We start from the raw sequence: 12,349 nt of genomic DNA on the forward strand, positions 1-12,349 counted from the left end.
ATAAACATTAATTGAGCACGGACAACATGCTGAATGCTTCCCCTAATCTTTTCTCAATTAAAACTCTACAAGGTAAAAGCTGTATTTCTAATCCCATTTTACAGAAAAAGACATAGAATTTCACAGAGACTAAACAACTTGTCCAGTAACACAAAATAAAATTGCAGGTGCTGGACTCTGGTGTGAAGCTTTCTGAGCAGTGATCTGCTCGCCACACGCTGATGCTTTTTAACTTATCTTCAGGGACAGTCTCCAGCCATGAAGCCCCTCCAAATATGTGGAAGCAGCCAGGAAAAAATATAATTTTAATAGTATAGTCAACTGATAGGAAAAATAAATACATACACTAATTGCTGTGCATAAGGAAATACACTTCAGTTCCAGGCATTCCAAGACAGTCATTGCCAATAGAATTGTCTCTGAGTTCCTAGCTAAATGTATTATCTAGTTGGCTTTAGTGTCTCTTTATTTTATTTGTACAAATTTATGGGGTACATATAAAATTTTGTTACATGCATAGATTGTGTAGTGGTCAAATTAGAGCTTTTAGGGTATCCAAAACCCAAATAACATTCATTATATGCATTAACTAATTTATCATCACTCCTCTCCTACCCCCTCACCCTTCCAAGTATCAATTGCCAATGATTCTACTCTCTACTTCCATGTGTACATATTTTTAGCACGTTTATGAGTAAAAACGTGATATTTGATTTTCTGTGCCTGGTTTGTTTCACTTAAGATAGTGATTTCCATTTCCATCTATATTGTTGTAAATGACATGATTTTATTCTTTTCATGGCTGAATGGTATTTCATTGTATATATACCACATTTTCTTTATTCATTCATCCATTGGTGGATACTAGGTTAATTTCATATCTTTGCTATTGTGAATAGTGCTTCAATAAACATATGAGTGCAGGTATCTTTTTGATATATTGACTTCTTTTCCTTTGGATATATACCCAGTAGTGGGATTGCTTGATAAAATAGTCATTCTATTTTTAGTTCTTTGAGAAATCTTCATACTGTTTTCCATAGAGGCTAATAATTTACATTCCCACCAACAGTGTGTAAGAGTTCCCTTTTCTCTACATCCTCATCAACATCTGTTACTTTTTGTCGTTTTAATAAGAGCCATTCTGACTGGGGGAAGATGATATCTCACTGTTGTTTTAATTTTCATTTCTCTGATGATTAGTGATTTTGAGCATTGTTTCATATACTTGTTGGCCATTCAAATGTCTTCTTTTGAAAAATGTCTATTCATATTCTTGCCCACTTTTTTCTTTTTTAAAAAAATTTTGTATTTCCATAGGTTTTGGGGGAACAGGTGGTATTTGGTTACATGAGTAAGTTCTTTACTGGTGATATATGAGATTTTGGTGTACCCATCACCTGAGCAGTATACACTGAACCCAATTTGTAGTCTTCTATTCCTCACACCCCTCCCACCCTTTCCCTCGAGTCCCCAAAGCCCATTGTATTATTCTTATGCCCTTGCATTCTCATAGCTTAGCTCCTACTTATAAGAGAGAACATACAATGTTTGGTTTTCCATTCTTGAGTTACTTCACTTAGAATAACAGTCTCCAGTTCCATCTAGGTTGCTGCAAATGCCATTAATTCGTTCCTTTTTATGGCTGAATAGTATTCAAAAGTGACTAATATCCAGAATCCACAAGGAACTCAAACAAATTATCAAGAAAAAAATTCCCATCAAAAAGTAGGGTAAGGACATAAACAGACAATTCTCAAAAGAAGATATATAAATGGCCAACAAATGTGAAAAAATGCTCAACGTCACCAATAATCAGGGAAATGCAAATCAAAACCATGATGCGATACCACCTTACTCCTTGCCCACTTTTCAATGGGATTGTTTCAGGGTTTTTTGGCTGTTGAGTTTCAGGGTTTTTTTTTTTTTTTGGCTGTTTGTTGGCTGTTTTTATTGCTGATTCAATCTTGAATCATTATTGGCTGGGGGCCAAAGCCAGATGGAGCTGGACTAGGCAAGCTTGCACTCAGGCCCGCCAGTCATGAGTGCATGTACCAGCCATGACAGGTGAGGGCAAAACAGTCCATCAAAAAGTAGGCTAAGGACATAAACACAATTCTGAAAAGAAGATATACAAATGACCAACAAACATATGAAAAAATGCTCAGCATCACTAATGATCAGGGAAATGCAAATCAAAACCATGATGCAATACCACCTTACTCCTTGTCCACTTTTTAATGGGATTGTTTCAGGGTTTTTGTCTGTTGAATTCAGTTCCTTGTATATCTGGTTTTTAGTCCCCTGTCAAATGAATATTCTCCAAATATTTTCTCCCATTCTACTGGCTGTCTCTTCACTCTGTTGATTATTTCTTTTGCTGTGCAGAAGTTTTAAATTAAATCCCATTTGTCTATTTTTGTTTTTGTTTCCTATGCTTTTGAGGTCTTAGTCATAAATTCTTTGCCTAGACCAGTGTCCAAAAGTTTTCCCTATGTTTTATTCAAGCATTTTTATAGTTTAAGGTTTTATGTTTAAGTCTTTAATCCATCTTGAGTTTATTTTTGTATATGGTGGGAGATAGAGGTCCAGTTTAATTCTTCTGCAAATGGCAATCCAATTGTCCCAGCACCATTTATTGAAAAGGGTGTCCTTTTTCCAACTTATGTTGTTGTCAGCTTTGTCAACGACTAGTTAGCTATAAATATGTGACCTTATTTACGTGTTTTCTATTATGTTCCATTGATCTATATGTCTATTTTTATAGCAGTACCATGCTGTTCTGGTTACTATAGCCTTGTAATATAATTTCAGGTCAGGTAATGAGATGCTTCCAGGTTTGTTCATTTTTCTCAGAATTGCTTTGGCTATTCAGGCTATTTTTCTCCTTCTGTATGAATTTTAGGATAGTTTTTTTCTAATTCTGTTAATAAATGCTGCTGGTATTTTGATAGTGATTGCATTGAATCTATAGATTGCTTTGGGCATTATGGTCATTTAAACAATATTAATTCTTTCAATCCATGAGCATGAGATGTTTTTCCATTTGTTTCTGTCATGCACAATATTTTTTCATCAGTGTTTGTCATTTTCCTTGTAGATATCTTTCACCTCCTTGGCTAATAAATGTATTCCTAATTTTGCTTGTAATTATTGTAAATGAGATTGCCCTCTTGATTTCTTTCTCAGCTAGACAGTTATTGCTGTATAGAAATGCTACTGATTTTGTGTGTTGATTTTATATCCTACAGCTTTACTGAATTCATTTATTAACTCTAAGAGGTTTTGGCGAATTCTTTAGGTTTTTCTAGAAATAAGATCATATCATCCAATTACCAATTTGGATGGCTTTTATTTTTCTCTCTTGCCTGATTTCTCTAGATAGGATTTCCACTACTATGTTGAACAGGAATGGTGAAAGTGAGCATTCTTGTCTTGTTTCATTTTTTCTTAGAAAAAATGCTTTCAACTTTTCACATTCAGCATGATGTTATCTGTGGATTTGTCCTAAATAGACTTTATTATTTTGAGGTACATTTCTTATATTCCTAGTTTGTTGAGGGTTTTTATTATGAAAGGATGTTGAATTTTATCAAATGCTTTTCTGCATCCATTGAGATAATCATATGTTTTTTGTCCTTGGCTCTGTTTATGTGATTTATCACATTTATTGCTTTACATGTATTAAATCATCCTTTCATCCCTTGTATAAAACCTACTAAATCATGGCGTATTATTTTTTGATGTGCTGTTGCATTTGGTTTGCTAGTATTTTGTTGAGGATATTTGCATCTATGTTCATCAGAACTATTGGTCTAGTTTTTGTTGTTGTTGTTGTGTCCTTGTCTGGTTTTGGTATCAGGTGTTACTGGCCTTGTAGAATGACTTAGAGAAAATTCCCTCCATCTGAATTTTTGGGAACAGTTTCAAGAGGATTAGTATTATTTCTTTTTTGTACATTTGGTAGAATTCGACTGTGAATTCATGTGGTCCAGGCCTTTTCTTTGTTGAGAGACTCTTTATTGCTGATTCAATTTTGTCACTTATCACTGGTTGAGGGCCAAAGCCAGATGGAGCTGGACTGGGCAAGCTTACACTCAGGACCCGCAGTCATGAGTGCATGCACCGGCCATGACAGGTTGGGGAGAAACAGTCCTCGGGCCTCTGGTGGAATTCTTGGGTAAAGTGTAGTCACCACTGCACTGAGGTCCTTCCACGGGAAGGGTGGGACCAGTCCCAGTGGCCTTAGCCTTGGCCAGTGAGTAAGAGACTTGCTTCCTTCTTACAGCCCCCAGTCCAGACAGGGTTCACTCCCCTGTCTCAGGTGTCATAGCCAACCCAACTGTTGCCCCTCAGTTCATGCTCATGGCCCATAGGAGTCTCCACTTAGCTCAACACTAAGCCTTCATGGCAACTCTCATCCTGCTCAAGTAAGAGGAGCAGTACCTGCTTCCTGCACTGGTGGCTGCAGCCCATGCCACACTAGCTTCTTAGTCTTGGTTGTTAGGGCCAGCCCCTAGTTCACACCCCGGTTCTGCAAACACCAGCCTAAGTTTCCCTAATGCCTAGGACTGGAATTCTCAGGACTTCACACAGTATGTTAAGGGCTAAGATCTAGAATGGTGTCTTACTTTAGCTGCCTGGGTTTCAGAAACAGCATGGAACCCAAGGCATGCTCCTCCCTAAAGCAGTTCCTTCTCACAGTTTCCTGGTTGCTTTCTAAGTTAGACCTAGGGTTTGAGAGAGTCAAGGTGCTCTCCCATAACCTGAATTATGCAATTGCCAAGCAGGAAAGTGGACCACGTATAGACTCTCACTCACCCTCTCCTGTACTGGAGAGTCATTCCTGGTTCTTGGCTGGTCTTGGCCATGTATGCTGCCTATTTTCCTTCCCCTTCCTAGCTTTTGGTGTTTTCTGTCACTTTCCTGTTGAATTCCAATGTTCTGCCTTGGATAATATATTAGAAGTGTGATTGTCTACACACCATTTTGCTTCTTCTAAGTGGATAAAACATGCTTGAAATGCTTCAAGTCAGCCATCTTGAATAAAAAAAAAAAGAGTCCCTTTTTGAAAACGGGCAATTCAATTTTGCCAAGCCATAATACCTCTTTGACATGTTTTTGCTTTTTATTTTTATTCATTTTAAGTTGCTTTTACCTTAAAGAATGGAAAGAAACATAGAGCTGCCCAGTAACACGTTTTAAGTTTCTTTCACAAAATCCCTTGGGGTAAACTGAATGTACAGTCCAAGGTTCTGAACTTGGTAACTCCTTGTAATTTCTTTATGATAAAATATTTACAAAATGGCCTTTAGTACTTTCTTTTGAATGTTAATCTTAGTATGAAATCTAAGAATAACATATTCGACCTCCTTTATGTGAGTAAGCCTGACCAAGAGAATAACTTATTTAGGAAAAGAAAGCCACAGATATAGAGGGGGGAGATATACACTTAATCATTTACTAACTCAAATATATGCTCATTAAGAGCAAGAGCCTGGTGTAATAATATTTGAACCTGCCAGAATGTATGGTGATTACCTGCTATTATTGTTCACTTAGCCATATGTAATATTCCTAATCTATTTTCCAGCAAAATAGGCACACCATCAAAAATACTGGTAGAAACAAATTAGAAATAGGAATCCGAATGGCTTTTTTATTGACAAAAATCCCTCAATACTCATTTTTTTAATGTAAGCCTTTCCAGAAAAATGAAAGGGACACACAAAGATGACTAAATGGACCAATGTCTAAGTAAGACTATGTCATTGCCATATTTGTCTGGCCTCACCATAACTCATGTCAGGTGCTACTAATCAGGCTTGAGTAAACATAACCTTCACTGTTATTAGCTGCAAAGCAACCTCTGTGAATGAGTGGACTATTTCAGGTAGTAACTTTGACCATCCTCTTCAAAGAGAAACAAAATTTTACAGAAAAAAATTCTCAGGAGCTTGGATTCCATTGTCCTTATTGTAATGGGGTTATAATACTAAAATTCCTCTACCACTTATTTAAGAAAGTAAAATGTTAAAATTTGTCCCATAAAGGAAAACACATAATTATTCATAAAATTACCATGCTCACCTTTGATAACTATCTAAATTTAAATTATAGCTTTCTTTATCTTATATCTTTGTATACCATCACTGTAATATTAAATGTTGCATCTCAATAAAAAAAGCATAACCAATACCAAAAGAATCACATTATTAGTCCAAAGTATGATCCAAAAAATCTGTAAATGATATAGTTTGGATCTGTGTCCCCACCCAAATCTCATGTTGAAATGTAATCCCCAATGCTGGATGTGGGGCCTAGTGGGAGGTGATTGAATTATGGGGGCAATTTCTCATGAATGGTTTACCACCATCCCCCTAGGGCTGTTCTCATGATAGAGTTCTCATGAGATCTGATTGTTTAAAAGTGTGTAGCACTTCCCACCTCTCTCTCTTGATCCTGCTCCTGCCGTGTGAGATGATTCTCCTGTGCCTTCCACCATGAGTAAAAGCTCCCTGAGACCTCCCCAGGAGCAGCTGTTGCCATGTTTCCTGTTCAGCCTGTGGAACCATGAGTCAATTAAACCTCTTTTCTTTATAAATTATCCAGTCTCAGGTATTCCTTTATAGTAGTGCAAGAATGGCCTAATACAAGAAATTGGTACTGAAGAGTGGGGGCATTGCTATAAAGATACTTGGAAATGTGGAAGTGGCTTTGGAACTGGGTAACAGGTAGATGTCAGAAGAGTGTGGAGGGCTCAGAAGAAGACAGGAAGATGAGGAAAAATTTGGAACTTCCTAAAGACTCGTTAAATTGTTATGACCAAAATGCTGACAGTGACATGGACAATGAAGTCTAGGCTGAGATCTCAGAGGGAAATGAGAAACTTAGTGGGAACTGGAGTAAAAGTCACTTTTGCTATGCTTTAGCAAAGAGACTGGGTGCATTGTGCCCCCTTCTCTAGGGAAGTGTGAAATTTTAAAAGTGAGAATGATGGTTTAGGGCATCTAGTGGAAGAAATTTCTAAGCAGTAAAGCCTTCAAGATATGACCTGGCTGCTTCTAACAATCTATGTTTATATGTGTGAGCAAAGAAATGATCTGAAACTTGAAATTATATTTAAAAATGAACCAGAGTGTAAAAGTTAGGAAGATTTGCAGAATGGCCAAATGATAGAAAAGAAAAGCCCATTTTCAAGGGAGGAATTCAAGCAGGCTACAAAAAAATTGCATAAGTTAAAAAAAAGAGCCATATGCTATTAGCCAAGAAAACAGGAAAAGGACTCAAAGGCCTTTGTGTCAGTCCTTCCCATCACAGGCTCAGAGGCCTAGGAGGGAAGAATGGTTTCATGGGCCAGACCCAGGACCCCTCTTAACCTTCATAGCCTCAGGACATTGCTCCCTGCATTCTGGCCACTCCAGCTCCAGCCTTGGGGCAAATGAGCCCAGTTACAGCTCACTGCTTCAGAGGATGCAAGCTATAAGTCTTGGTGGCTTCCGCATAGTGTAAAGCCTGCAGGTGCACAGAGTGCAAGAGTTGAGGCTTGGAAGCTCCACCTAGATTCCAGAGGATTTATGGAAAAGCCTGGATGTCCAAGCAGAAGCCTGCTGCAGGGGTGGAGCCCTCATGGAACACCTCTACTAGGGAAGTGTGGAATGAAAAAGAGGGGTTGAAGACCCCACACAGAGTCTCCACACAGAGTCCCTCACAGTGCAGCTGTGAGAAGAGGGCCATCATCATCCAGACCCCAGAATGGTAGATCCCCCAGAAACTTGCAACCTGCATCTAGAAAAGCCTCAGACATTCATCACCAGAACTTGGTGCACCCTGCAAAGCCACAGGGTTGATGCTGCCCAAGGCCTTGGGAGCCTACCTCTTGCATCAGTGTGATCTGGATGTAGGACATGAAGTCAAATGAAATTATTTTGAAGCTTTAACACAGGGGTGTCCAATCTTTTAGCTTCCCTGGGCCACACTGGAAATAGAAGAATTGTGTAGGGCCACACATAAAATATACTAACACTAATGATAGTGGATGAGCTAAAAAAATTGCAAAAGTATCTCATAATGTTTTAAGAAAGTTTATGAATTTGTGTTGGGCCACATTAAAGCCACCATGGGCTGCACACAGCCTGTGGGCTGTGGGTTGGACAAATTTGCTTTAAGATTTAATGACTGCACTGCTGGGTTTTAAACTTGCATGGGACATTCCCTTTTTTTGGCCAATTTATCCCTTTTAGAATGCCTACACCTCTATTGTATCTTGGAAGTTACTAATTTGTTTTTGATTTTACAGGATCATAGGCAGAAGGGACTAGCCTTGTGTCAGGTGAGACTTCGGACTTGGACTTTTGAGTTAATGCTGGAGTGAGTTAAGACTTTGGGGAATTGTTGGGAAGGCTTAATTTGAACTTTGAAATGTGAGGACGAGATTTGGGAGGGTCCAGGGGTAGAAGGATATGGTCTGGATCTGTGTCCCCACCCAAATCTCACATTGAAATGAAATCCCCAGCTGGAGGTGGGGCCTAGAGGGAGGTGATTGGATCATGGATTTGGTTTCTCATAGATGGTTTTGCACCATCCCCCATTTCTGCTCTTTGATAAAGTTATCATGATATCTGGTTGTTTAAAGATGTGCAGCACCTCCCCACTCTCTCTTGGTTCTGCTCCTGCCATCTGAGACTCCTGCTCTTGCTTTGCCTTCTGCCATGAGTAAAAGCTCCCTGAGGCCTCTTCAGAAGCAGCTGCTGCCATGCTTCCTCTACAGCCTGTGGGACTATGAGCCAATTAAACCTCTTTGCTTTATAAATTACCCAGTCTCAAGAATTTCTTCATAGCAGTGTGGGAATGGCCTGATACAGTAAATAACCCAATTCTTATGTTTTAGGGTTTTTTCAAAAAATTTATATGAACAACCTTAATTTTAAACACATATTATGAATTTACATTTAGTCCCCTATGTCTTCTGGTATTTTCCTTTTTTTACTAAGTGGCACCAACTCTGAATGGCTATGCCAATGAGTTTTCATATATTCTTAGAGACATCTTTCAAGCCTACAATATCCTTTCATGAAAAAAGTCTCTGAGATAATGGATCTGGACACTTCACTATTTGCTCTATTAAGCCTATAGTCCTTGACGATTAACCTATTAGAGGTAATGTAATAAGTCAGATTAATATGCTCAATATTTAAGATGTTAAAGTTATATATTTGTACCTCACACACAATAAGACTTTTGCAGAATATGCCAAGAAAATGTAACTCTTCTCCTGTATTATGCAGTATCTCCATTAGCTCTATTGGAAGATAAATACTGAAATTGTGATAATTTCAAATTCAGCACACTATTGCAGATAAAATAAATGTTAACTGAGTTATATCAAAAGAAACATTGAACTCTGGCTCGTTGAATTTAAACTTTAGCTTTGTTAGTAAACATCTCCTCTTCCTTTAAAAATCACTTCAAACTACCGAGAAGTGACTGTAGGGCTCCTTTAGAACAATCAGCAAATTTCATTTATAAGTACTCATAAATACATATACATTCATTGAAAAATAGTATTTTATTTTTAAATATATAAAATATACACATTCATAGGAAAATAGAATAAAGGCAGCAAGGAGGTACACCAAATTGTTAATAATAGTCATGTCTTGGAGACAAGATTTGAAGTGATTTTAGTATTTTATTCATATGCTTCTATATTTTCCAAATTCTATACTGGATACAATTAGATATCTTATAGTTTTCTAAAAGCAGAGATGTTGGTGGAGTCAAGGAAAATGTTTAACAAGAACAGCTCAGAACTTTTTGGTGTTTATTAATTCCAGAGGCAACATAGAATTAACTAGTTAAACATAACTGATTCAAAACCATATCTGTGTAACTTATCTATGTAAATTTCCAATTAAGCTTGTAAACTCAGGCAATCTAAGTGCCCTTGGTAAGACCTTATCAAATAGGATGAGTTTGGTGGTAGCATGAGTCAGGGAGTGGTAGCTGGGAGAGTTGGCTTCTGCAACATTCCTATACTCTGGTTGGTATAGCTGGGTACACAGTGATGCCTTAACTGTGTTTGAAATACTAGAAGATCAGGTCTGAGGATTCAGAAAAGATGATGATTCAATATTTATCTGTTAAGGTCCTACCAAACCACTCAAAGGGATTTTTCCAGTTGTTCATACCTTTCTGCAATAGTATCTATTTCTTTTTTCCACATAATATGAATAGATTTCACATTTCAAAAGGTGGAAAAATATAGCCTCAGTAACTACCTATAGATGGTTGGAAATTATCCCTATCTGAATGGCTGAATAATTATGTTTTTAAAAAGATAATGATCCTACTGTTCATTCTAAAATAAGAAAACTTGTTTTTAAATATAAATATCTTCACCGTCTTAGTGAGCACAGTCACCCAGCTTTCAGATCAATACACCATTGAGCCAAACAGCCTTTTTAAAATGAGCTCTCATATACTGTGGACAGGCGTGAAGGAAGAGAGAGAGTGAGAGAGGCAAAGACAGAGACAGAGAAACAGAAGCTGAATGACTGATTATAACTATTCTCTAGGTTCCCACATCTTTTGCCAGGATGATCATCATCTTGTTCTGATATGGGGTATATTTTAATTGAACTATTCATGGTATGAATAAAAGATCAAATCTCTGGATTTCCTTTGACGTACATAGTAAATCACTGACCTGACTCCATGTTTTACGTACCTCATAAAACTACCACAGCTACTATGCCCTTTCCTAATTCCTGAGATGCACAGTGTGAATCGGAATTTAAATGTTGCTGCATCCAAATCAGGACTTAGATTTAAATGCTAAGCATCTGAAGCAGGGTAGGCCGTCAACCTGGTACTGTAAAATTATGAGCTTTCCTCATCTGACTACATTAATTTCCATCTCTTTGTCATTTTGATTTCTAGGAAATGTTCAGTCAAATGGAAAAAGAAAATTGGAGTGCGTGGGATGGGTGGATAAAGCCGCAGTCCATGAGTCCTTGCTTAGGGAGAAAGTTTTTTCTCTCTTATTGTACATTTTAGTTTAATTTAATCTGAAAATATCAATGCTACCCAAATACCAATCTTATCTGGAAAAGAGGGTTAAGAAAAGAAACAGAAGGTTTGAGGCAACTAGTTCCTTTCTACAAAACAGAACAGAGCTTAAAAATCTTAGTAGATATCTTTCATTGTGGATTGCAAATTTAGAGTGACCACCTTTGTATACCTTAGTGCTCAAACTACTCCCTGTGCCTCAAACATTTTCCTGTTTTTTTTTTCACCTTCCAAAGTGTAAATCATAAAAGGCAGCCTGACTAGTGCTAGGCAGGATAGCATAGGAGTGTGAATTAGATACAATTCCAGATATTCAACTTTTCCAGCCTAAAAAAAAATATATCTCAATACCTTTCCCTGTCATGAAAGCAGCATCAATTTTCTTACACCTGTAGGAGTGATCAGTCAGTAAAAAGAGAGTCCATTTTTTTCTGGGCAGAGTAGGAACAGAAGACTCCCCACTGCCTGTCATATATATTCTGTCTTTTCCTCTTTCTATCTGGAGCTTTTAAGGTGTGTGTGTGGATGTGTGTGTGTATAACAAAGCTTCAAAAATTAATACACTTGAATTATACCACATATCCTAATTTATGGAACAGTTTATTCCTATTATCCCAACATTATTATAATAGCACTAATTTTACTCTTAAAAAGTCTTTATTTTGTAATAAGTCATATGCTCACACTAGTTATAGCACTAATCAAACAACCTTGAGCTAAAATCCTAACCCCATTTCTTACTAGATGTGTAACCTTGAGAAAATCTCTTAATTTCTCTGTGTGTCTGTCTTCTCATGCAAAATGGGGATGATAGTGCAAGTTGAGTGTCCTTTATCTGAAATGTTTGGGACCAAAGTGTTTTAGATTTCAGATTTTAATGGATTTTTGAATATTTACAGAACACATACTGGTTGAGCATCCTTAATCTGAAAACTAGAAATCCGAAATGCTCCACTGAGCATTTCCCTTGAGCACATGTCAGTGTTCAAAAAGTTTTGGATTTGGGGACATTTCAGATTTCTGATTTGGGATTTGGGATGCTCAACCTGTAGTGCCTAATTCATATGGTGCTCCAATGAGTTAATGTATATAATTGAGGATCCAATTAATTAATTTATATAATTTCAGAACAGTTCCTAACATATAATAAAAACTCAATATATTGTAGTTATTATGAAAGTTGAAGAGTCTGACTCTTCTTGCCCTCTAACCTAGACCCAAGAAAAAAATTCCAAGAAAGCAACTATTTAACAAAATACAGTATACTTCAGTGACTTTA

General features: G+C 37.3%; 1 protein-coding gene across 3 annotated transcripts in view; it reads right to left on the reverse strand.

The window, feature by feature from the left end:
• YIPF7 (Yip1 domain family member 7) overlaps nt 1-12,349 on the reverse strand; it is a 56,063-nt gene that overhangs the window by 13,969 nt on the left and 29,745 nt on the right. The window contains exon 1 of one of the 3 annotated variants that reach the window (XM_054682861.2): nt 6,448-6,605. The exons of the other annotated variants lie outside the window; for them this stretch is intronic. Coding sequence (XP_054538836.1) covers nt 6,448-6,575 — 128 coding nt within the window. The 5' untranslated portion in view covers nt 6,576-6,605. Of the gene's footprint in view, nt 1-6,447; nt 6,606-12,349 lie in introns of those variants that run through there. 3 annotated transcript variants of the gene reach the window in all.

The sequence above is a fragment of the Pan troglodytes genome, chromosome 3, assembly GCF_028858775.2.
Source record: "Pan troglodytes isolate AG18354 chromosome 3, NHGRI_mPanTro3-v2.0_pri, whole genome shotgun sequence".
Lineage (NCBI taxonomy): Eukaryota > Metazoa > Chordata > Mammalia > Primates > Hominidae > Pan > Pan troglodytes.